Raw genomic sequence first — 25048 nt, forward strand, 5'->3', positions numbered from 1 at the left:
CAGAAGACCCCCATTGGAGAACAAGGCACCCGTAAAAAACAAGGGCTCGTGTCGGCTTCGCCGCCGACCCACCCGTATTCGCTTTGAAACCCTTCTTGATATAGACAAGTCGCCAAACTTGTTACCCCTTGAAAACATGCTATTTATAATTTTGAGCAGGAAGAAGCACATTATAAGACCACTATGACTGTGGCTTGTATGAGTCCAAAGTACTTGCTCTTCAAACCTCATACTCAACAAATCGAACGACCGGGATCTCTTCCAAACTGAACTCAAACAGCAAGACCAATTGTGTCAACATGCAGCATGAGATGCTTTCAATCCGCTCTGATGATGAACCCATTTTCGCTTTCTACCGTTATAACCCCAGCATGGGTGGTGCTATCCTGTTTACCCTTCTTTTCATGGGCACCACATTCTACCATATATTCCAGTTGATCAAAACTCGGACTTGGTTTTTTATTCCATTTGTGATCGGTGGTCTTTGTATGTACAGAACAGCCATATGTGTTCCTATATGTGAGCTAACACTAGCAGTTGAGATTGTGGGATATATCGGCCGCGCCGCGTCAAGCAAGCAGAGTCCGAACTGGACTCTTGGGCCATATATAGTACAGACGCTTTGCCTGCTTCTAGCACCTGCTCTCTTAGCAGCGTCAATATACATGCTTCTCGGGCGAATCATTCTAGTGTTGCAAGCAGAGTCGCACGCGGTTCTTAAGAAGAAGTGGCTCACTAAGGTTTTCGTCACTGGCGATGTGATGTCGTTCTTACTGCAAGGTGCTGGTTAGTGTCACCCAAGGATGCTAGAGTAAAATATGGAGATATTATACTTACTTTGAATACAGGTGGAGGCATTCAGAGCAGCGGAAGTCTTGACGGCATGAAGTCTGGAGAGCACATTATCATTGCCGGCCTTTTTGTCCAGATCATATTCTTTGGATTCTTTATTGTTGTCGCTGTTCTATTTGACTTCAAGTTACGCAAATATCCTATTCCAAGGTGTTTTGCTGGCGAGGTTCCATGGAGAAAGCATCTTACCATTCTCTACGCGACTAGCTTCTTGATTCTTGTGCGCTCGGCCTTTCGACTTGTGGAATACATCCAAGGCAACCAGGGATATCTTTTGCATCATGAAGTCTACTTATATGTGTTTGACTCACTGCTCATCTTCATTGCGATGATTATTTTCAATGTCGCTCACCCCCACGAAATTACACGCCACTTGAAAGCTGTTCCAGATTATGAGTTGACTCACAACCCGAGAGAACAAACCGTCAAGCCAGATGGAGCTTATAACGGCACTTGAATCCTATGTCTGATAGATTCGTTGGTCATGTCAGCTATCTTTCTTGTCTGGCCTCGTGGGTATTTGGGTCTGCTTTTGTTTCGACGGTTCTGTTACTGATTTCATAATATGCAACGACTGAGGAGCTATCTATAATCACGCACAATAGACAAATACCGCAGAAACTTACAAATTAGTTCCATTGGAAGAGATTATTTGGTGCCTCAAACATAGCTATTAAATCGGATCCCGCTCGACTTGGACAAGGAAAATCTCAAAGGGCATAACATGGCCGTTTAGATATGGACCCTAGGTTCAAGTGAAACCGAAAAGCGGACTCTGGCTATCAATGAAGCAATTCATGAAACACGGACAAGCTTGAACTTGAACGGGGACCCATACGTGTTCGTATTTGGGATAAGAATACGGATGGGTCTCGAACCTCCAAGATCCACAGCGGGTTTCTTTTAGATCCCTTTTAAGCATAACAACTACCAGCCGCTCTCAGGCTATATCATCTTCCTTAACTCTCTTCTCTCTGATTTGTTGATACCTATTTGAATTTTTATTGCGTGGGGCTGTCAGGGATTTGGTCATTGGCAATGTGCAGTGTAGTGATCTTCAGGTCCCTCCTCATCGCTAGAACCATAGGTTTTGCATCGAGAATCTAGACTGCTAGATACTCACCTGGCAGATCAAGGTTCTGAAAATTCAGTTGCTTCTAGATGGCCCTCTGAATCCCATTACAAATCTCGCCATCTTGCGGCCTTGTTGTCCTCCTGGCTTGAGACGGTCTTGCGTTACTCAGGTTCAGGGCATATTTGCCGCAATGCCAGTTAAATAAATCTAAGTCAACTAAAGGATGATGCCAAAAGGAGCAGAAGCTTCCACAATGATTTCTTATCAGACTGGCTACGGACAGATGAACTAGAACTTGACATCGCTGAATGTCGACGTCTCTGGCTGCTGTGGGCCGCCGTATAACAAAGGTCTTTCGCCGCATTTCACCTAAGTTAGCAAGCTAGTCACTGTAGACAGGCTACAATTTTGCGCAAATGTCTGCAACTATGGTGGATATTCTCTTACATCCCCATATATTCCCATCAGCCGAGAAATGGACGAAGAAACACTATTTTTTTCACATTCTGACACAGCAGACAACCAACGTGTTGTGAGAAGACATCGCGCCCGTCACACCAAGTCTCGCAATGGCTGCTACCCTTGCAAACTCAGACGAATCAAGGTGAGATTACTTTTACCTGAACCTGTTGACCTTGTTACCTGTTGCTCATTTTGTAAGTGCGACGAGCTTCAACCCGTGTGTGGTACATGTTCTTCCAGAGGCGAACCTTGCTCCTACCCTCCCCAACGCGTGCCTGCAAAGAGATCTTCAAGATCAAAACCAGATCAAACCAAGCACCATGGGCTACCGGATCTTCTCGAACCTCCTGACGAAAGTTCCTTGAGCGGCGACCTTCAGCCCTTATCAATAAATCCTACAGTATCGGCAATGTCGGACCAATTTTCTCAACACCGACATGGAGGTTTAGAGATGAATGACCTAAGGCTACTTCAATTCTACCACCTTCATACGGCAAGAAACATGGCGTTGGCTCAGAGGAGATCCCAGGTTTGGGAGAGGATCATCCCCGAACTGGGGAGCCAAAGTCCATACCTGATGCATCTGCTCTTAGCACTTGGAGGCATTCACATGATCAAACAGAAGGCAGATGCAAACACGCCCATCCCTGAAGATTCAGATGCGATGGACTTGGCTGTAGTAATGGAACACCATCAGAGGGGATTGGAAGGCTTTAGAGAAGAAGTGTCCCGCACCTCTCCCTCCAACGCCGAATTTGTGTTCGCAGGGTCTTTGATTCTTGTTGGATTTGCTTTTGCATTCCTCCGGATCCAGGACTTCAACTTCCAGACTGGAACGACGGAAGACCTTTGCAGTAACCTGGCCAATCCCTTAACAAATAAGAATCTACGCCTTAATTGGCTATACCTTAATCGAGGAGTGGTTTCCGTGATTCGTGATCAATGGCCTGTCTTGAAAACCGGCCGGCTCCGACAGATGCTAATGTCATCACATAACGATGAAGCTTGGGCGGTCTCATCATTTGATGTACCATCTCGACTGTCTCGTTGCTCACCTCGCTTAATTAAATTTTACGAAGGAGCTCATCAAGCAATCGTCTCCATCAGAGAATCTTTGAATGCGATCGAATCCGCTTCGGATGACAGATCTAGCTGCTCAGGCACACCAGCATCTCAACCTTCACCGTCTACAAGTTTGGACGTGGCTATGGACGTGCACGTTGAGACAATACGCATCCTGGAGACCTTTTACTCACGTATTACATCTACGTTGCAGTTTGCAGCCACTGAAAATTCCACGGATAAAGAGATCCAGTTGGATTTTGAAGAGGCAGCTATTTTGTCCTGGCCGGATTTGCTCCCCAGTGCCTTCTTGGAGTCGCTTGAAAGAAGTGAGCATAACTGTCTTCATGGGCTTTCACTTGTCATCCTTGCTCACTTTTATCTGATAAACACGCTGATCGATGCCTGGCATCTCAAGGGCTCCTTTCAAATCGAGATACTGGGACTCAATGCACTTGTTGGTTCACTGAACGAGAGCAAACTATCAACATTCATGTTGTGGCCTAACGAAGTTATGAACTTGCCACTTAACAGCATATCTTAAACATTATGTTTAGGAACAGTGAAGAATCGATTATGTCGCTAATGCCGCTTAACACATGTATTGACACGTGAAGAGAGCATAATTAGCAAATTATATCAATCAACCATTCAAAAATACCTGGCAGCACCTAGAAGTAAAAGATAACTATTGTCTTTGGCGAAAGAGTGCCAGCTATAGAGAATAATGTCAATGGATAAAGGAAAAGTCATTCTCAGCGAAGTTGTTAATTCCCGGGGCCGAAGACAGAATGCACAGGCTACCGAAGATAAAGATGAAACCCTGCGGCTCTTTACGTGGAAATGAAAAATGAGTTCCATAGGACCGATCTATGAGAAGGAGAGAAAGATGCCAAGGGCACTTAGGCAACCAAACTGGGACATCGGCTAAACCGAGAAAGCGAATACGGGTGGGTCTATCAACACCAATCACTTCAAGTTGGTACCGCGGATACAATCTGTGAATAGAATTCTTTAGTTGCCCCAGATGCGAGTACGATTTTTGGAAAATACCCTATTTAAAAACAGAGCAGTCGCGCTCATGTAGTACTGATTCACAGACTTTCGATCATTTACAAGCCTCTTTGCATAGTTCCAATCCTCCACCAGATCTCTCAAAGTATACCGAGCCACTTTGAAGTCAACCATTCCGAACTCGACACCGATACAAGATGAGTGCAAGTGAGACTCAATCGGTGAGCTTTGAGCTCTACCGCTATACACCCTCTCTAGTGGCAGCAATAATCTTCATTATCCTATTTGTGCTTGCGACTGTCTATCATCTTTACCAAGTCATTAGTACCAGATCTCGGTACTTTACTATCTTCGTTGTCGGAGGAGCCTGTGAGTAGCAAAACGTTTCATCCAAGGCGTTGCAACTTTGAATCAGTCTTTACAGGAGCCCAGAGTAGAGCTAACCGATATCATAGTTCAAATCATAGGTTACATTTGCCGCGCACTCGCCCACAACGACAAAGAGAATATCCCTTTATACTCAATCAGCACGATCATGATTCTACTTGCTCCTCCCCTATATGCGGCTTCGATATACATGACTCTGGGTCGACTCATTAGACATTTGGATGCCGAGAACTTGAGTGTCGTGCCAGTCAAATGGCTCACTGCAATCTTCGTTACGGGCGACGTGATTGCGTTTTTGATGCAAGCATCAGGTAAAAATAATCTTTCTGTCAATATCCACCTCTGATCTACGCTAATGACGAATATAGGCGGCGGAATTATGGCAAGCGGAACTCCTAGCGCAATGACCACTGGCGAGCATATCACAATTGGCGGTCTTGCCGTGCAGTTAGTGTTCTTCACTGTCTTTATTGTCGCTTCATCTATTTTTCACTACCGGATTCGAAAGTTCCCTACCGAAAAATCCCTTTGCCGATCGAGTTCAGCCACATGGGAAGTCGTCATGACCGGGCTGTATGTGGCCAGCATTCTTATTCTCATTAGGTCAATTTTCCGATTGATTGAGTATGCTCAAGGCAACGATGGATACCTTATCAGCCACGAGGTGTTCATGTATGTATTTGATGCTACGTTGATGTTCTTCGCAATGGTTGCCATGGGCATTTTCCACCCATCGAGGGTTCTTTCTCAGCCGTTGAAGAAGCGACGCTCTTCTAGGAAATCTCAGTCGGAGAACACGGAGCTTTTCTCACCAGATGTTTAGAGTTTGCTTCACTTGTTAGTACATACAAGGAGTTTTCAAGTTAGCGTCCCTCTTTCGGACATACGTGGTTACGAATTTGTATATAAGGGGATGATCGTAATGGATAAACCCCGTCACGTCCAGATATAACTTACCCACGAGTCAGTATGAATCATGGATCCTTCTCATAATCATCGCGACTATATTTCTCCCGTTCATGGTAATGTCTAAATTTTAAAATTGAACCTCCTAGAGTTTTGGTTGGGCTTTGTGTTCTATTGTTTGTATAAGCCTGACTGGATACGCAATTGATAGACCTGTGATATTTATGAACACAGAGAAAGGACAGGAGGAAGCATTGATATGAGCTCTTGCAGTGTTTTCAATCCCACTATTTTGGACCGGAGTCACTATGAACGTGATTGGTTCAGTGATGTAGATCTGGGGGATTCCAAGGCTCCGGCACGCAAATTAAGTGACCGGATGACATCAGCAATGCTCGATCCCAGAGTATATCTGGGGTATATCTGGGGTAAATCTACAGAATCTTTCTATGTGGTTTACTACAAGTCAAAATGTCTATTCTCGCTGTTATTGAGGACCGGCCGACTCCCCCACAAGTCTACAACTGGCGCATTTACCTACTTGCGGCCGTGGCTTCATGCGCCTCTTGCATGATCGGTTATGACAGTGCCTTCATTGGCCAGACTGTCGAATTGCAATCCTTCCGCGATGAATTCCATTTCCAGGACTGGTCTGTGGCCAAACAAAACCTTGTCACGGGCAACATTGTCTCCCTTTACCAGGCTGGTGCCTTCTTCGGTGCGTTGATAGCATACCCCATTGGCTTTTTCTGTGGTCGGAAATGGGGTCTGTGGATCACTGGAATAATCTTCACGGTCGGTGCTGGAATTATGTTGGCAGCGAATGGGGATCGGGGGTTGGGTGTCATGTATGCTGGTCGCGTCCTGGCTGGCCTCGGCGTGGGAGCGGGATCGAATTTGACGCCAATTTATATTTCAGAGTTGTCGCCTCCGGCGATCCGTGGCCGACTAGTTGGTCTCTATGAACTGGGATGGCAGATTGGGGGTTTGGTTGGGTTCTGGATCAATGTAAGTCTACCCTCGATGGGTTGCCCGGGGGCATTATTGACGTGTTTCTAGTATGGTGTTTCGCAGACCCTCCCTGAAAGCAACAAGCAATGGCTCATACCGTTTGCTGTTCAGCTCATTCCCTCTGGTCTCCTTCTCATCGGTGCCTTGTTCATTCGGGAATCTCCCCGTTGGTTATTCAGTCGTGGGCGTCGCGATGAAGCCATTGAGAATCTCTGCTGGGTCCGCCAACTTCCTCAAACTGATCTCTATATTGTGGAAGAAATAGCTACCATTGACCAGGCCCTTGATGAGCAGACTGGTTGTATTGGAAACAGCTTCTTCAGTCCCTTCAAGGCGGCCGCCACCAATCCCAAGGTGATGTGGCGCCTATTTCTCGGTTTCATGCTCTTCTTCTGGCAGAACTGCTCGGGTATAAATGCTATCAACTACTACAGCCCTACAGTCTTCAAAAGTCTTGGAATTACCGGCTCTCTGAATCAGATGATGTCTGGCATTTTTGGCGTCGTCAAGACCATCGTCAGTTTCCTCTGGTTGCTCTTCCTTATTGACCACCTGGGCCGTCGGAAGCTGCTGATCGCAGGATCTATTGGGGGTTCTATCTGTATGTGGATCATTGGCGGATATATCAAAATCCAAGACCCCGAACAGAACCCCAGTGCCAAGGTCGATGGTGCCGGTATCATGGCAATTGTTTTCTTTTACATATACACCGTCACTTTCTCTCCTACTTGGAATGGCACCCCGTGGGTTTTGAATGCGGAAATGTTTCCCCCAAATATGCGATCTTTGGCACAGGCGGTTGCTTCTTCCAGCAACTGGTTGTGGAACTTTGTTATTTCGCGTTTCACCCCACAGATGTTTGCTCAAATGGGATACGGGGTCTACTTCTTGTTCGCAGCCTTAATGCTCTGCTCTATTCCGTTTGTTTTCTTTTTGATACCGGAGACAAAGGGTGTACCCTTGGAGCGTATGGATCGGTTGTTCGAAGTGAAACCTGTTCGGCAAGCGCATGGTAAAATCATGCTTCAGTTGCAGGAAGACGAGGCGGAATTTCGTTGTGCGATTGAGGAGTCCAATGCCAGCGACGGCAAAGTGAGAGAGAAATTTGTAGAGCAGGTGTGATAGGTTGCAGGATGTCTGTATCATATCTCATGGGCACAGCTTAGAATCTTGCACTAGATAGGCTTTTTTGGAAAAGCTTTGGCGGATAAGGCGTGGTTGGGATCTATCATAACCCACCTCAGATAGAGTAAATAGAAAGCTTATAGTTATATCAGGTAGCAGCACTCCTGGCTTTGGGTTCTGCACGTCCGCAACGTAACACAATACGTCAGCATGTCTTTACACATGCTACAAGCAAAATATAGCGAGAAGTAGTTTCCTCGTTGCAAAATTACGAGTGAAATAGTGCCGTCTATGTTTGCTCGAGCTTGGACCCGTTCTGTTGAAACAAATGCATGAGATGGATGGAAAGGGCTCGATGGAGCTTGATGTAGGGAGATATTGTAACAGAATCAACATGGTTATAGTCTCCGCACTCAAGGCGGAAGGCATATGGCTATCAGGCATGCCCATAATGGAAGAGAAAGACGCGTCTTGGAGTGCAGCATGGTGGATAGAGATCCTTAGGGAAGATGAAGCGTGCCAGGAGAAATAAATAGGCTTGGCGGGGCTTGCAGCGTGCATATAATCACCTTGGAAGCATTTCGATAGGATTGCGAGGGACGTGTGAATGCGCAGTGCTGGATCGCCGAACAAGCGGGGGAAGGGAGAGAGGCTTGGCTTGCTTAAAGCGCTTGAAATGCTTGGCCCCGACTGCCCTCGGTAACCGGAATCCGACTTACGGGGAGAGGGTATTTCATGAGTGATTTAGTGATTGACTGTCTTGTGCTGCTGAAAGGCACAATCAAAAGGTTTCTACGCGTCACGGAAACAGCAAGTGAATAGACTGATTAGTCGCGCAGCTATGAAGCACTGGTAGTAAGCTAACTGCAGCTATGTGACGACCTCCTGGAGCACAAAGGAAGCCAGATACGTTCAAAACCGGAGGCACATTGAGCGGTCGTTAATATGGTATTTCAAAAAAAAAAAAAAACAAATAAACAAAAATTAGAAGCGAAGAGGCTTTCTTCCATGCACAGCGACTCTGTTGATAGTTAGTACGAGCAACCAGGCTATCAAAGGGAGTGGGTTAAACTGTACGTTTGAACATAAGCGTGTAACTTTTTATCCCGTAGCTCCCGCTTGACCACAGCATTGTGAATTTTGGCTACTTCAGAACTCCAGCCTAGCACCTGTGTGTACAAGCGCAGTGAATAAGAATCGATAGCCTGCTGCAACTGCACTGCCTGGTACTTCCCCAGAGCCTTCAGGTGGGGATCGCGCGGCCAGGGTGAGAACGGCAGCGCGTAGACTTGCAAGGTCACGTCCTCAAAGCCGGCTGCAATCATCCAGTCCTTGAGCTTATGGTAGATGTTCAGGTCGCGGCCGGTCTGTTCGCCGGCAAAGTTAATGGCCTGCTGCCATTCCATGAGTGCGGAGTCTGCTTTGAGGGAACCGTCGTCGCTACGGGCCCACACAGCACTCTCGTGTGATTCAAAGTAGCCGCCGGGTTTGACGTGGTCGAAAATCCGGCGGATGAAACCGGGCCAGTCGGCTACGCATCTGTGCGGTATGTTAGAGTGTCGATCGCATTGCGATAGGGGACGCGGTCGCAGGAACATACCCTGCCAGGCATCGTGCATGGATAAAGTCAAAGTGATTTTCCTCATACAACCATTCGTTTTCGAAATCTTCCATGATGAACTCGATATTTGGGGCTACCCAGCTCGGCTGAATCGGACTGATGTCGTTCCCAATGATGTGGGCATTGGGGAATTTCCTGTTATCCGGGGTCAGTCTTGCTGGTATGCAAAGATGGAGGGGTGGAAGATTTCATGTACTCGGCCATGTCTAAAGGCCAAATGCCTGTTCCGGTTCCCAAGTCAAGAATGTTCTGGGCTGATTTTGCGACAGGAGCATTGTAGAGCTCGCCTCCCAACAGCATCAGCCATCTGCACCACTCTGGTTAGTCACTCTCGTGCACCGGGAACGTGTTGCTTTCACGAACATATGATGTGTCTGGAGGCCGGGTCAGTGCGTGCATAAGAAAAGTCCCTCGGGATCTGGTGTCTTACGATATCCATTCGATCCTGTTCCTCCTCATCGTTCGGCATCCTAACGTGGTCAGTATTGCCAGCCATGAGCCTCTAAATGAGCGTAGAAAAGTACATATAACTTCCCTAGTAGGAGGTCAGCTGGCCATTGCCACGTAGTGCGTAGAGCATATGGACACAATCACTTACTGAGCGGGTACTGCAATACCGCCGACCATTTTCATACTCAAACTCGAGGACACTGGACGACAGGGATGTGAGATCGGACAGCTCATTGTCGAATTCGCTGTTGCTGTCCTACACCGCGAGTTAATTACCATGTCACGATGAGTCCGGCGAGATACCTACACTGCTAAAGTTATCGACCACAATGGGCGCGGTGACCGGGGAGCCAGCGTCGGCTGGTACAGATGGGGCGGGTTCGGATGGCGCCGACGGCTGGGATTCGGAAGAAACCATGGTGAAAGAATGAGAGAATGAGATGCCTGAGAGTTTCTGGGCTGAATGAAGATATTCTTCCCCCCTTAAAAAACGGCTCGCTTGTCAGCTCAACACAGAGGGGTTTGTATCCAGACTGTCGGGTTTTGATCCATCGTGCAGTGTCCTTCGGAATACACCAATGAAAAACCACCGAATTCGACTGGAAATGAACTCCACCTCACATGATTTATGAGAGTCGAAACACCTCCAACCTTCCACTCTCTCCCTCATGAGAGAAGGACATAGGATATATCTCTCGATCCATTCCATGTCGTTAGAAATATCGCACTAGTGGCCGTCTGCCCAATCTGCAGGGGTAAAGCCGACCAATCGCAGCGCCAGTTGACGATAAGAAGAGTCCCCGAGGTCCACAATGGGTTACGTTATAAGCAGGTTCTGGTCGTTCATGGGACTGCTTCTAATTGTAGCTTTGTGCAGAAGCCAAGAGACCAAAGGGGAATGAAGAAGGACTATACTGCAGGAATGCTCTACTATTGGACTGCCGAGGGGGTCAGTGCAGTAGTCGCGCGGCCTCGGTGATTCTTACCCGGCAATTCACATTGGAAGCGTACTTTGACCTTATTGTTATTCTATATATTTCTTTTGAATTGTAAAACAAGTACATACGACCACAGGGTGTGGAGAACAGGGCTTCCCGTCCGCTCAGCCGTACTTAAGCCACACGCCGGTAAGTTAGTAGTTAGGTGGGTGACCACTAGCGAATCCTTACTGTTGTATGTTTTTTGTTTTCTTTTTGCTATTCTGGGGGTGCCTTGGAGATTCAAATAGGCCATGAATTTTTGTTGGTTGCATGATACTGTAGTACCCCAACGACCCAGGAAGCCCCTCGGAATCCTGATAATCCTCTGGTAGTTCCCCATAGCCTCCACTTGCGTCTTCGTTATAACGATATCAGTCTCCGTGAAATATTGAAGATGAGGGAAAAAATCATAATCACCGCCATTGAAGAGACTGCTTTTTGATTCACCTCCATCAATCTTCTCCAACACCGGCACTGAGAGAGTTTCATGGTTCTTATTTGAGTTTCAAAATAATGTTTCCATCCAAGAGCGACGTACAAGCTATTCGAACGAGATTGGCCTAAGCACTTCAGCGAGCATCGCTTTGAAGAAGTTAAGGGACGAGAAAAACGCAAGAACAAGTGATCTGGGACATGCGAGATGCCAGCTTTCTCTGCAAGGGTGTTACAAGCACAATACATTTTATACATCCATCCACAAAACCATCACGGTTGTTTATATCGCCCATTGGTCCTCTTTCCTCAGTCGCTGCGCGTATTGTCCCGCGGAAATGCGGATGCGGCGAATTATCCGCCAAAGCCGTGAAACAAACAGCGGCTGTTCACGTCGTCGAAAAACGGGCTTAGGGCTAATGTAGACTAAATAGTAATCAGTTATTGGCAATGCAATGTCAATGCTGGCTTCACAGCAACCTACCCCGGATGGAATAATGGGACGAGTATGGGGACTCATGATCAGCCTACTCATACTACAAGGCCGCTGCAGGAGCTTGCGAGTGTGAGCTTTCGGATATTGGCCCTTGCTGCAAGATTTGGCAAGCCCTAGGATTTGGGGATTTAAGCCTGAGGACAGGAGAGTAAGGAGAGAAGCCCACCGGAAGCCTCTAACGTCAGTACCGAGCCCTCGCTAGGTGCTACCTGGCAAGTATAGAGTGAGACTTAGAGCCATCCATTTCTTACAGAGCTTCACAGCGCTGGGAGTACTAGCAAGCTTGATTTTCGAATCAAATAAAGCTGTCAAGTATCCAATCAAAGATTCCAAACTTTGCGCTGCCCTTTTTTATGGCGATTCTGTCTCGTATTACGTGTCCAAAATCCTACTAGGTCGTAACACTTGGTCAAAGGAGCTCCATGAAGCTGTAGTAAGGCTTCTCAAAGATCAATACTAGGGCAGAAGACATGTTGCAATTGAACTCTTGAAAATCAGTCAGCGCTAACAAATGTGACACTTGATATCCTCTTGACTCTGATTGAGGAAAGAAGCTCGACAGTCGCAAATTCGGCCGTTTGGATTCCGGCGAAGAAATCGTCTTTGCTTGATGCAAGTCAAATTCAAATTCGAAGATCTCTGCTTGGGTATAGAGACATAGAAGTCATCTAGAAACACTTGACTTCGTTGGGCGCCTGCAACCGTCGCCTGGTTGGGTTAAGGTGGCTGCGCTTTTAAAGCTCAACGACTGAAGCTGTCAAGTCGTGAGTCGTGCTTGATAGATTAAACCTGGAGAGGATTGCACGAAGCCCTCTCGGTGGTCCACGAAGCCCTCTCGGTGGTCATGAACGAAGGGGATTTGCCTCTTGAATTTCTTAATCGACATCTCGATGTAATATGGAGCCTTCTTCTCTCGAGATCATTCAAAACTGATATCTGTCTCAGAGTGACTGAGGCACGTGGGTAGTTATTGAAATGGGGGCGCAAAGAATTCTGCTGGAAAGACTGACCCGATGGGCTGACAGCGAGGAGTCCAGCGATACAAAAGATGCAAGGCGTGCCTTGCATCACCAATGATTAAGAGATTTAATGGCGTTAAGTGACAAAATATGTGGTTCAAATAAATAGAAGCCAATTGTCACTGCATATTGTTCGAAGCAACCAGGGTCTCGGACCTTCTGACTTAATCAAGGTAACATCAAACTCTTAGCGTGCTAGTATTGGACATCGATCTCACGCAGGAGCCTCTTTCTCCGTTATGCCCGACTTCAGGTTGACAAGGCTGGTCTATCAAGCATTGAACATCTTTGTAGAGAACTGCTTTGGGGAAAACCATGTGAAGACAACCTTGGAAGTCGGGTTCGGTTATATCCAGTTTGATCCATTTTGACTCTAGTGCTGACTTCTTGGCACGCCAGGTCGAGTGGTACTGATTTGCATTTCTTTGATCCCTTTTCTCTCAATATTCAACTGGATTGCTATTTACCATTTGCGTAACTAAAGGATGTGAGTGTAAAACCATTTATCAGCAAGTGTAGTTATAAACCCAGTCTGAGTAAAAAGTGACTATTTCGTTGGGTAACCCATAGTGGCGGAGAGCATCTCTGCTAGACCGAATAGGGAGAATGGGGTCCATCATTGTGCCCCTCGATCTTATGTGAATAGAGTGCAGGGACTGTCAAGTTACTGGTGCCGAGACAGGGGTGCGCATCAGGGCCTGTTCATGACCAATCAGCGATCGAAGATTATCCGAACTTAATACTAGCGATCATATATGAAGGCACAGTCAGAGTACTGGAGATGATAGCGGGACGGGCCAAGCAACATCAACGCAGTAAGCTGGATAATTTTGGATCGGCCGAATATCTGCAAAGTTAATTGAAGTCGAGCGAGTCAGCTATAAAATGGAGAAATTTCCCAGTCATGAAAGTCTACCAGATGTGTTCCAGTTGAGAATTTTCGGTTTCACCGCTAGCTCTCATCGCCAAGATGTTAGGTCGCCCTTATACCTCCTCTGTGTTGGCACTGCTGCTTGCGGCATTGGGTTCAGCTACGGGTGCCACGGCGAAAATTGCCACAAAAGCATGCACCAGTGCCACCTTTGAAGGCCTCACTCTGCCTGATATCAAGATTCTCTCCATCGATTCTGTTGTCGCTCAGACGGCTTGGCCATCATCAAGCGATTTAGTCAACGCATTCCCAAGCACCAAGGCCGGGACTGTGGATGTCTGCCAACTGACTATCACCTATGCCCACGTCGGCCAAAATGATACAATCAATACGTGGGTCTGGCTTCCCATCAACTCCTGGAATGGCCGGTTTGTAGGGATGGGTGGTAGTGGCTGGGTGACCGGTACGGCTAGTTCACTCGCTCAGCCTGTATTCGAGGGCTACTCTGCAGCCTCCACCGATGGCGGTCACTCAGCTGCAGCTAGTGTTGACTCATGGGCACTCGAAGGTGGTGATTTAAACTGGCTTCTTATTGAAGACTTTAGTTCCACTACTCTGGATGAGGCGTCTTCACTTGGAAAAGCTGCGTCGAAGTTGTTCTATGGATCTCTTCCAAAATATTCTTACTTCAACGGTTGCTCTACCGGCGGCCGCCAAGGCCATATGCTGGCTCAAAAGTTTCCAGCGCAGTATGACGGGATTTTGGCTGGATCTCCTGCTATCAACTGGGATGAGTTTATTCCCGCTCAGTATTGGCCTCCATTGTTGATGCACAAGATGGGTAAGTCGGAGGTTAAAATGGTCGAAATCAGTGACAGACACTAAATTTTCATTTCCTAGACTATTATCCATCGCCATGTGAACTGGATGCTATCACAAACTTTGCTATCAAATCGTGTGACAAGCTGGATGGCGTCGAAGATGGTATTGTGTCTCTGCCAGGACTCTGTCGATTTGATCCTTTCACACTTGTCGGGAAGAAAATCAGCTGTACAAACCCTAACGGTACAATCACATTATCTAATAAAAGTGCGCAGTTTGCAGCAGCTGTTTGGGCAGGCCCGACAGATTCGGACGGATCGTCACTCTGGTATGGTCTGACCCACGATGCGCCACTTACAGGCATTGGTGGAACGAGCTGTTCTTCGTTGCATGACTGTGTGCCTGCTCCTTTCTTCCTCTCGACCGACTGGCTCGCAACATTCTTGTCGAAGAATGCAGCTCGTGATATATCCACAATCAGCCTCGAAGAATTCCGACAACTCTTCCATACCTCCGTGACGGAGTTCCAAACCGTCATTGGAACTCGAGACCCCAACCTCTCCGCGTTCAAGCAATCCGGAAACAAAATGATTACCTGGCACGGCATGAAAGACCCATATGCCATGTATAATGGCACAGTGGACTACTACGACCGGGTTCGAGCTGTCGACCCCAAAGTTGCTGATTACTATCGTTTCTTTGCTGCTCCCGGCGTGGAACATTGCAGTGGAGGACCCGGACCGTTCCCTGGTGATGGACTCAAGGCATTGGTTAATTGGGTGGAGCATGGAAAGGCCCCTGACACGTTGCTTGCCCTTGCGACACCTACAGCTACTGGGAGCGCCGATCTATCCACCAGGACGGCACGGTTGTGCCCTTATCCACATGTTTTGACTTATTCAAAAGGCAATCCCGACAAGGCTTCATCCTACACATGCAAATAAAGGGATACGTTGGACTGGTGATGTTGCTGATCGGATAGAGTGAAAACGGTGCCAAGTACTACTTACTTAGATGATCAAGTCCTAAATTCTGCTGTCAATTGCTTAACGTGACCTAATAGCCTTGAAGGGTAAGGATCTTATATTTTCTAGAGACTTCCATACTAGGAGGACTTCATTCTGGAAAAGAAGTGCTCTGGTATCAGCTTCTAAGGAAATTTGATCGTCTAGTCAGACGACGGCTAAGTTGAATAATAGAAGTTTGCTTATAAGGGGCGTTATTTTTTGCAGTTCTTCTGACTTGTTCTAAACAAAGTGGTTGTACCGTTTCTGTCAACGCTTTTTTTAGTTCAATTCGAGGGTAAAATAGATTGCTCGTAAGAGAAGGTTCTAATTTAGAAGGCATTCTCACCATTTGAGGCAAATTCTTGCATGTTTCAACATTTATAAGGATCATAATTCATACTATAGCAGCTAAATAGCCTACTACATCCACTGTGCCAATTTAACAACATTTTAGATCAGATGCTTGAAATCTCATCACCATTGGAACTCCTGGGGATAGATGTTAGCGGGAGAAATTTGACTTTGCAGTAATTTTGTAGACTTACCTCAGTGTACAGTGTCAACGAAGGTCCGTCGTGGTACGAATCACAGAAAGCCGCTTCACGAAGCGCACTCATCAGTTGACTAGGACCGCAAGCGCCGATAATGATGCGGTCGTCGGTTTTGCTTGAAGCGACCGCATCTGCGATAACTTTTCCAATATTGGGCCTTCCCGGCCGGATCTCATTTATAGATGGCGTGGTCTTTGTAGTCAGTTCCACCGCACTCTTCTCAATGTCATGTATTGGAGATGGCTGTGGAGAAGGCTCTATTGGTAGACTGCTGTCTTTCACCGAGGACTTTTCAGAATAAGATTCCGGTGTGTTGGACAAGGATGCACCAGACAAGTCAGTTGCGCGGGTGACGTGAATGAGTACATTGACACTCGGGTGGCTCTCAAGCTGCTTGACCTCTTGAGAGAACCATTCAAGTGAGTCTATCGGGTAATGTTAGCCATTGAAAAGCAAGAAAGAGATACTCATCGCCGCTGGAAGACATACCAGTTTCCCTCACTATCCAAATGAAGTCAATGGCCTTGACCGATTTCGTTGATGTTTGAATTAGATCTAGTGCAATTGCAAAGGTGAAACTAGCACCACTGCCACCAGCAACAAGCAGAACCCTGTCAAATACCTTGAAATTGGGAACTTGGCCATATCCACCGTCTACGGAGCAACGCAAAGCTTTCCCTGGCGTCTGTTGGGCGATCTTGTACAAGTCCCTTGTAAAGCCATCGTATACTCGAATGACAAACTCGGTCGGGTTCGGTGACAATAGAGTAAACGGGTGACTTTCAGTCCACCGGATGGCGGGCACCCACAAGAATGCATGAGATCCAGCAGTACAATTCAAGCGGCGACTGAGTTTCACTCGAAGCGCTTTGTCGGGCAACGCAGTGATAGTTGCATGGTTTCCAAAGAAATTCCAAGCCAACTTTGCGCCGCGGATTATACGATCCAGCGTCCAAAGGCTGGCAGTAAAGATCACGATGATCAGCGTTGAGGTCGAGAATTTTGGACGGTGCATTCCAACTGTGATCATGATCAAGATGAACATGACGACATGTAGTAGGTAGAAGACTATGTTTCATTAGCAACGGTTGCGTGTTTCTGGACAAGATACTGACTCTCATAGTAGCCGTGCATGAAGTAGGTAATTGTAGATATGCCGATAATGACCATCGCCGTGCCTGCAATGGCACCAGAGAAATTTGCGGCTTCGGCCATGTCTCCAAGATTACCCTTCAGTGACCAGGCACTTAGGTACACTGCAGCATGCACGCAGCTTGTGAATATGCAGGTGTAACCGGCCACCTTGTGGAGCGGGCGAAGCTTTTCATAGGATGTGGCGGCCAATGGTGCAAGCGGTGTGTTTTTCAACGCCAAGAAAACCAATAGCACCAGGTTTGCGATCGAGATCCTGTTATTTAATCTGGGTAAGTTTCTCGGTCATAAGTTTGGAAAATTTTAAAGAGCTGTACGGACCAACCGAGCCGTTTGCCAACCTGGAGAGCTGTCAGCGAAAGTTTATACCACCATGAGAGAATGTATGAGTTCAACTCACATCGGTGAGCAGTGTAAGGTCAACGTTGGTTACAGTAAGAATCAGGTTGATAGACCAGTAGATGATGTATAGAATAGACCGATCTGTTCTCAGGCCGACGGTTGAACTAGAGAGAACGCGTCGGGCTTCCCTGCGAAAAGATCATCAGCATCGTGTTTGATGCATTTAATAAACGACTACAACTTACCTATACTTGCGAGCCAACGTAGGATGACTGTTTCTGGGACCATAATGAAAGTAGATCACCATCGACCAGTGAAATACAACGAAAAGAGCCATAATCGCACCAATGGCGATGGCAAAGTACTTGTTGCTCCATATATTGTGAGAAAGACGCAGTGCCTTTGCCAGAGCCTTTGCAGCGGCCTTTTCAGCCTTGGACTCACTCATCGGAATTTTGGCAAGCAGTCTCAAAGTTCAAGTATAGAGGAAAAGTTTCAGGATAATCGCAGCCCAATTGGGGGAAGCAATCATTAATGAACATCCTTCCATTGGAAATTTGCCCGAGAACTACCCATGCCAAGGGTAAAAGCCCACTGCCTCGATGACCCCACTGTCTCAAGGACATGGATTCGGATATTTCCCGATATTAGTGGGAGAAATGGACATCGACTTCGTCGTGACGTACCCGCAGGGTCCATTCTCACGCCCAAGTAGGAAAAGAAGCCGGGACGCAGGGCATTCTTCGGCCGATGTAATCGGGTGGACGTGGATCCTACGCCTAGGCTGCTTGGCAAAAACCGCGAAGATCCATTTGGTTTGACACAGACCGCGTATCTTTTCCACCTGCAGGGCGACTAGCGAGATAAGGGAATTTAGACATCCAAGGAAGAGAAGAAACCAAATCTGTCAACTGAAGACTACAGCTTCTATAGAATGCGACTGTCGCGTGATAGAGGGACTATTCAGGTTGAGGGCACAAAGAAAAGTCAAAATTGATCTAATCAATCAGATAAGGTTTTAAAATTCTTCCCGGTGACGAAATGGGCTTTTCTTTGTTTACCGTAGAATTACCACTGTATTTATGGCCAACAAAACACGGAGATAACGCCCAACCTTTTCCAACACCTGTCAGTAAACATCATGCAACTAGTACTTGAAAAAGACAGGGTATTTCTTACTGATTCTTATTGATCTCTCCCTCTCTCGTATCTATTAGCGTTATGCCCACAGAGATACTGCTATTCAAGAAAGTGCTCATCACAACCTTTCCAGACATACTGATGACACAGCAGTATGATAGTAAGCCCCGGAGGACATGGTTCCCGACGAAAGCGGAGCATTCTAAAACTGAATAGGTTCCATGCATGTCCGTTGATTCTTGGCCGTTCGGCGGAGATTCTATCTCTTCGCCGATCTTTATCAGATGCAACCTAGATAATACACGTGGGATACCGGAGAACTCCAATTGGTGAAACGGAACGGCATGGAAGAAAAGGGTCTCACTTGAATGCGAAAACGGCGCAAAAGAGTTGTGACTACTCCGTAAGAGGACGACCCTCTCAGGGAAATCGCCCCCCGGTTCGTCTCTTACCAAACTTGGGTAGTGTACCCTGGAACCTTGATGATACTCAACCACTGTGGCTGCTCGGGAACGAATCATAAAATCCGGTATTTGAAGAATTTTCGGGGTTTGAGATAATTAAGCAAGCTAAGAACGCCAAGTGAAAAGCCAATTTTGATCAGATAATTACAGGTGGGTCCCGAAAGCTTCTGCCTGGTAATTTTCAACATCACCGGCCAATCACTACACGTAGCTGGCCCCTTATCAATCGAACGGACCTTTTCGGGAAGTTTCCGATGGGTCAAAGTTTGCATCTTTTGTTCTAGCGATTAAATAACGGAGAACCGAATCTTTGCCGGGCCAGTTGAACAGTCACTGATCTATGCAATAAGCTTCTTGGGTGCCTACGCAGGTGTGCAGCGTTGTTGGCTAGGGAGTCAGTGGCAGTACACACTCACTATGATGTGAGAGCATGACTGCCAAATGACAGTGGCAGTAGGCTTTTTGGGTCACATCTCCTTTGCTAGGCTCTCGAAACTAGTGTCTCACCACGATATTTTAACAATGTCAAGAAAGCTCAAAGAAACAAGAAGAGGGAGAAAGAGAAAACAAAACAGAAAGGCTATAGAAGGCTAGAGAAGATTAACGCTATCTTACGACGGATCATCATGTACAAAACAAGGGCAAGAATTAGCGGCAGTCCGACCATTCCACCCACCACTTCACTAGCGATAGCACCGGTATTTGTATGATTAGAGTTGTCAGTTGATGGTTGACATGACGATGCTTAAGATACATGTGACCCATTATGAGAGTGGATAGATCCAAATTGAGATGCACGTTTCTGTATCAATGAGTTCAGCGCAAAGCCGGCGAAAGGCACCACAACTGTGGCTCCTCCAGTAGTCCTGTAGAGATGATTAATTAGATTCATACGTATATGGAAGTTCAAAACTTACCCCTCCCTCCACACTGATACTTTCACAGATTATAGATGGCATATCATAAGTAGAACGAGTATATTGTAATCACCGGTCAAAGTGTTCCTCAATAGCCCCCAATTGCAGGAAGTAGAAACAATAATGCTAGACATAGTCGACTATCATAACGTCTTCGGTGATAACAAGAAATAAAAACCGTCTTTTGAATGTATTGTTTTCTCCCGCTATCGCTCAAGCCCCTCGAGCCTTGTAGTAGCACAAAAATTCACTAGTGCGATGCCCAATCCTAAGTTAGACTATGGAGCTCGTCTCGCGCCCATGGCCTGTGCAGTATCCACAGCCACGGCCGCAACAGGCCCCTCAATTCCTGCATCTTCGACAAGGACATCGTGCATATACGCGGATTAGATCTGTATTTCTTGATAGTTCTTCCTAGAAGGGCAGAACTTTCTGTGATTTTGCTTCTCAAGTACAGACATTCGCGGATCAAAAGTCACGCCTTGATTTAATTTTTTCAACTCCCGTTCCTGAGATTAAGTATCAGGCTTCATCCTCAAACCAGTGTCATTTGAGCTTATCTTTTGAAGACATTCCTGAGTGCGCAAAGATTCAGCACAGATTGTACTATCAGATGCCCAATCACCTATTTTCTGCCACACCCTTGAATGATATAGTTGGAAGTTATCGATGTCACTGTTGCTTTTGAAATTCCCCTCATACTGTTCTCTTTCCCCACTCAAACGTGGAATTTGAGTTCTAGATAACCAGAACATCTGGAGGAGAGGAAAAAATGATCAAGTGATCCGGAGTCGGTCTTTTATCTGGTGTAGTTAGGTTTCGGTATGAAGGCATAGACGAATAAAACGATGTAGATGCCGATTTATTGTATTCAGTGAGTGATTCATCGTGATGTCGGTGTTGATATACCGCAATTTCTAAGGGTCTGAGCTTTGGATCCCTTATCTATGACGCTAAACCTGACATCCAAAGGAAGTAAATGAGAGGGTTATAAGTCTCTGTCAATCAAAGGTCTCCGTACGACTTGGGATATGATATCAAGTTTTCACCTTTCAGTCCTTTTCATCATCTACTTCAATCCTTGGGTAATTTTAGGGATTTAGGAACTCTGTTTATACTTTTTAAAGATGTGGCTTCTATTCTAATACTTTTAGACTAGATTTCCTACGACAAACTATACGTATCATGAATAGAGCAAGCGACTAGGCTGCATAGCGAGGCGACCGGTGAGCCCTGTTCGTATTATATTTAAAACCTTTGGAATGAAAAAAACATTAAACCATGGCAATTGTGGGAAGTAGAAGCGCATTTTTGCATCAACGCGCAGCATTGGAATTACTTCGAGTTCTTTATCGGCTTCAAGTCTGCTTGGCCGTAGCAGCCAGTCTTTCAACTGTTCTCCAACTTCACCACGATATAAATTGTTTCCGTGACTTTGATTTCATAAGAAATGCCATCCATCCAGTGAGAGGGTGTTGCAGTGATAGATTTCTGTATGATGCAGCGCGAGAGACAAAGAAGAAACAGAATTATCTAGACTACTGGAGACTGCTACTTCTGAAGTCCAGGTAAATTGCCCCACATCCTCATAATAAGTTTCATTTACCGGTATCCCCCACGTATACTAGATTGGAGGATCTTAATTCTCTTCAGCCTTTTGAAGATAATGAAGGAAATGACGAAAACCCCAGTTCAAGCTAAGTACATGTTGGTGTTATATCGCCCAACTAGCATGGAGCGCCGGTAACCAATCCCCAAGGATGATTCCCTAGACCAAATAGATCAAACGTAGTATTCAGGGACTCGCGAGTTCGAGACTCTCCGGCTTTCATGCGCCAAGCGGTCTTGGCTTCGTATATGTAAGACCTGAGATACGCTACCCTATCGTTTATACTTCCACCAACTTCGATGAGAAGCAGTCAGGCTTTCTAATCACGTCACATGTTGGTGGCGCAACCAGTGGCTTGGTCCCTGCAGCGCATGTATACCCTTTTTGAGTTGGCAGTGGAATAGGTTCCTGCTCGCCGGAAGAAAACCTGGTTATTAAAGGTAAAATATTTCTTAACAAAAAGAAGCACCGAATGAATTATGTCACCAGGTACGCATTTTCTCTTTTAGTAATTCCCATTGCAAATTCGATAATGGGCTGTATGCTGTAAATCAGCAGAACCAGAATCATATTGCGAGTTCAAACAGCCGACACTTTGTACATAAATGATAGGTCAACACCTTCTACGTACGCATGCTCCATCATCATCGTGATCTTAATGAGGCGTCAATGCAGATGAGAATGCACAGAGTATCACGCAAGACATGCAGAATCATATCGATTGATTATTTTGTACAATGAAATCAGCCAATTTGACAATGTCTCGCCATTTGATGAGTATTTACCCCGCAATGATTCATGGAGATGCATGTATGAGAACGAGGTCTTTGGTATTCCTCGTTAGAGGACGACTACTATAAGAACAACCTCTACTCCCGCTTCAATTAACAGCTAACCATCCGTCCTTCTCTGACTTACCAGTTCCTCGCTATACAACGATGCATTTCCCATTGCTCTCTATTTTCGCTTTTGCACCTGCAGTAATTGCGGTAGTCGTCGATACGCCCACCATCAAATCTCGTCGGACTTGGGATGTCTCATGGAGACTAGACACGCCAAAAATTGGTCTCACTCTTACTCGAGACTTCAAAACTTTTGAATGGATTGAACTCGTTGATGCCGAGCCAGAGAAAGCTACGGTCAAATTACCAAGAGATGTGAATCTTCAGCCAGGGTAAGAATGTACATCTGAACTTTCGTGATTTCATTTCGAAAAGGGTGATACTGATCTAGCTTTACGCAGTGACGTTTGGTTGGTTGCGTGGACCAGTCATGGCACTGGACCTATCGGATATAGTGAGAAGTTTACTATCAAATAAGCATTGGATTCATGTTCAAAGTTTGTAATGAATGTGATTCGATGGCTCTCATTGTCTCATTCTTTGAGCCATGAAACTCTTGAACCATAATCAAACTCCAAATGATACTACAGGATGTTCTCTGCGTTAGGTACACAACACTATTTATTTTGAACCCTAATGACTGGTATTGCCATTCTTTGATCTGCGTGTCAAGACGGCTGGAACTCTAGTTGATGGTGACTCGCAATCCCATGGGAGAGTGACAGCTCACTTAGCCCATCGGCCCGAGTGGAGTTCTCAATCATCTTGAGTGACATCGGGGAAGTGCTTTCCTCCTGCTCAAGGTATTAGTGCAGCTCTCACAAGAATAAAGCAGGGTCTTACTAATGGAAATAAACCATTTGATTGAGTAAAATATGAGGTGGAATGTGTGGTAATATATAATACTGGAAATGCGCTAATCGTAAGGATAACGTTATACATGCACTTTTATATGGGGAGGGTGTGCTTTTAATCTGGCCCTAAGCAAACCACCCCATGACCTTTGTTCTTTCCTCCAACTCCATTGAAAGTCAGTAAGCCACCACCATAATGGAAAACAACAAACAAGAGCCTCGAACACAGAAAAAAAGACCGTATAAGCTGATTTTTGGAGTTGAGACCCGTATCGTGATCATTCTGTCGAGTCTTTTATTCAAGGTCCTTGGGAATATCCTTGGCCTAGCACCATATGCCCCCAACCGGTTGCATATGCAGAACTACCTCGGCCTTGGCCTCGATGGCCAGCAACCGATTGAATACTACGAAAAGGAGGTCGAAGAGTGAGGCATAAACCGACAGGCGTCGGACTTACAGGAGGCTTCCCGGATCACAGTGGACCATTTCAAGGTCTCGAGCGATATATAGAAGAAAAGGGACGCAATCCTTGATGGCGTGGTTCTGCTCTGGAGCCACTCTACACTGAACCCCACTTGCTCCTCACCTCGCTCTTTGTAACTAAACATCACTCGCATTTGCCTCCTTCTTATTTACGCAGTCGCTCATCACCTCTTCCACCTCCCATTATATTACTTATCTCATTGACCACATATCTGGTAGCAATGGGTATCACATGTAGGGAGAAGCCAGAGTATCGCAAGCAAGTCAAATACCGTCGTTGAGGCACGCGAGCAACCATCTCTGCACGTTTCCCGCCAAGGTAGCTCGAACACCTGCTCAGACCTCCCTCGTTTGTGCAGCGAGCGCTTCGAATATGTCCATGAGTGCGTGTGTTGTGTTGTCGCACATTCCACAACCACGCGGACATCACAGCTTCGTTCTCTCTAACAGAGGCCTTGCGGATTCTGCGGGGGACAACTGCCGCTCCCCTCCCAACAGCCCACTCAAAGAAAACTCCAGTGGAGGCTTATAGTGGGGTGAAGAGATGGATCTTGATTTGATCGCTGAGCCAGATGGCGTTTGAATGACAGTGCCGAGGGGGAAGGAGGAATGTTCTACTGATTCATGGCGCAGTCCAGCGTTGACTGATAACTGTTCCCCCTTGTCATTTGAGTCAGCTCTTCTCACGATTTAATCATTGCTAGCTGCTTGATCTTTGAATACAATAACCTCAAAAAGGCAGCTTTCTAGGACATGACTGGATAGGGGTAGATGGTGGTCACAAAGACGGATTAGCATGAAAGAAAGATGACGGAAAAAAACGACAAAAAATCATCGCAGGTTTCGACCGAAGATCATTCGGCACTTCAGTCTAGCCATACGACACGGAAGGGGCCTTGCCAGGGCTAGTGGTGGTAAGAATAGAGGATAAGAATATCCACTGGACCACTGGCCCGGCGCACCTTACTATGACCAGTTTATTTGCCATGATATACCGTGATCATACGTCGTATCTGGTCTAGGTAGGTCCAGGGTTGAGGAGGACAACCAGGGGAATCTGAGCAGTCTCGCCTTGTACCTCCCCCCCCACCCTGGGGCCCA

General features: G+C 46.4%; 8 protein-coding genes across 8 annotated transcripts; 6 read left to right on the forward strand and 2 right to left on the reverse strand.

Moving 5' to 3' along the window:
* Positions 1-299: 299 nt before the first annotated feature.
* N7511_002301 (RTA1 domain-containing protein) lies at positions 300-1309 on the forward strand (the record flags this gene model as incomplete). Its single annotated transcript, XM_057124726.1, has 3 exons — positions 300-486; positions 538-786; positions 849-1309. The coding sequence occupies 3 exons, from the start codon at positions 300-302 to the stop codon at positions 1307-1309; spliced, it is 897 nt and encodes a 298-aa protein (XP_056986885.1).
* Positions 1310-2891: 1582 nt separating this feature from the next.
* Positions 2892-3995, forward strand: N7511_002302 (uncharacterized protein; the record flags this gene model as incomplete). Its single annotated transcript, XM_057124727.1, has 1 exon — positions 2892-3995. The coding sequence occupies one exon, from the start codon at positions 2892-2894 to the stop codon at positions 3993-3995; it is 1104 nt and encodes a 367-aa protein (XP_056986886.1).
* A 667-nt stretch (positions 3996-4662) lies between these two features.
* N7511_002303 (RTA1 domain-containing protein) lies at positions 4663-5675 on the forward strand (the record flags this gene model as incomplete). The annotated part of the gene is made up of 3 exons (XM_057124728.1): positions 4663-4834; positions 4921-5163; positions 5221-5675. The coding sequence occupies 3 exons, from the start codon at positions 4663-4665 to the stop codon at positions 5673-5675; spliced, it is 870 nt and encodes a 289-aa protein (XP_056986887.1).
* Positions 5676-6229: 554 nt separating this feature from the next.
* N7511_002304 (sugar porter family MFS transporter) lies at positions 6230-7891 on the forward strand (the record flags this gene model as incomplete). Its single annotated transcript, XM_057124729.1, has 2 exons — positions 6230-6766; positions 6818-7891. The coding sequence occupies 2 exons, from the start codon at positions 6230-6232 to the stop codon at positions 7889-7891; spliced, it is 1611 nt and encodes a 536-aa protein (XP_056986888.1).
* Positions 7892-8878: 987 nt separating this feature from the next.
* N7511_002305 (class I SAM-dependent methyltransferase) lies at positions 8879-10383 on the reverse strand (the record flags this gene model as incomplete). The annotated part of the gene is made up of 8 exons (XM_057124730.1): positions 8879-8915; positions 8972-9433; positions 9495-9650; positions 9712-9822; positions 9879-9889; positions 9946-10017; positions 10114-10221; positions 10273-10383. The coding sequence occupies 8 exons, from the start codon at positions 10381-10383 to the stop codon at positions 8879-8881; spliced, it is 1068 nt and encodes a 355-aa protein (XP_056986889.1).
* Positions 10384-13862: 3479 nt separating this feature from the next.
* N7511_002306 (uncharacterized protein) lies at positions 13863-15529 on the forward strand (the record flags this gene model as incomplete). The annotated part of the gene is made up of 2 exons (XM_057124731.1): positions 13863-14604; positions 14664-15529. The coding sequence occupies 2 exons, from the start codon at positions 13863-13865 to the stop codon at positions 15527-15529; spliced, it is 1608 nt and encodes a 535-aa protein (XP_056986890.1).
* A 537-nt stretch (positions 15530-16066) lies between these two features.
* Positions 16067-18085, reverse strand: N7511_002307 (ferric reductase family protein; the record flags this gene model as incomplete). Its single annotated transcript, XM_057124732.1, has 7 exons — positions 16067-16081; positions 16138-16568; positions 16633-17211; positions 17259-17551; positions 17617-17636; positions 17696-17825; positions 17883-18085. 7 exons carry the CDS (start codon positions 18083-18085, stop codon positions 16067-16069), a joined length of 1671 nt encoding a protein of 556 aa, XP_056986891.1.
* A 5574-nt stretch (positions 18086-23659) lies between these two features.
* On the forward strand, positions 23660-23893 carry N7511_002308 (uncharacterized protein; the record flags this gene model as incomplete). Its single annotated transcript, XM_057124733.1, has 1 exon — positions 23660-23893. One exon carries the CDS (start codon positions 23660-23662, stop codon positions 23891-23893), a length of 234 nt encoding a protein of 77 aa, XP_056986892.1.
* Positions 23894-25048: the final 1155 nt, after the last annotated feature.

The sequence above is a fragment of the Penicillium nucicola genome (assembly GCF_028828085.1).
Source record: "Penicillium nucicola strain IBT 29836 chromosome Unknown utg000002l, whole genome shotgun sequence".
Taxonomy (NCBI): Eukaryota; Fungi; Ascomycota; class Eurotiomycetes; order Eurotiales; family Aspergillaceae; genus Penicillium; species Penicillium nucicola.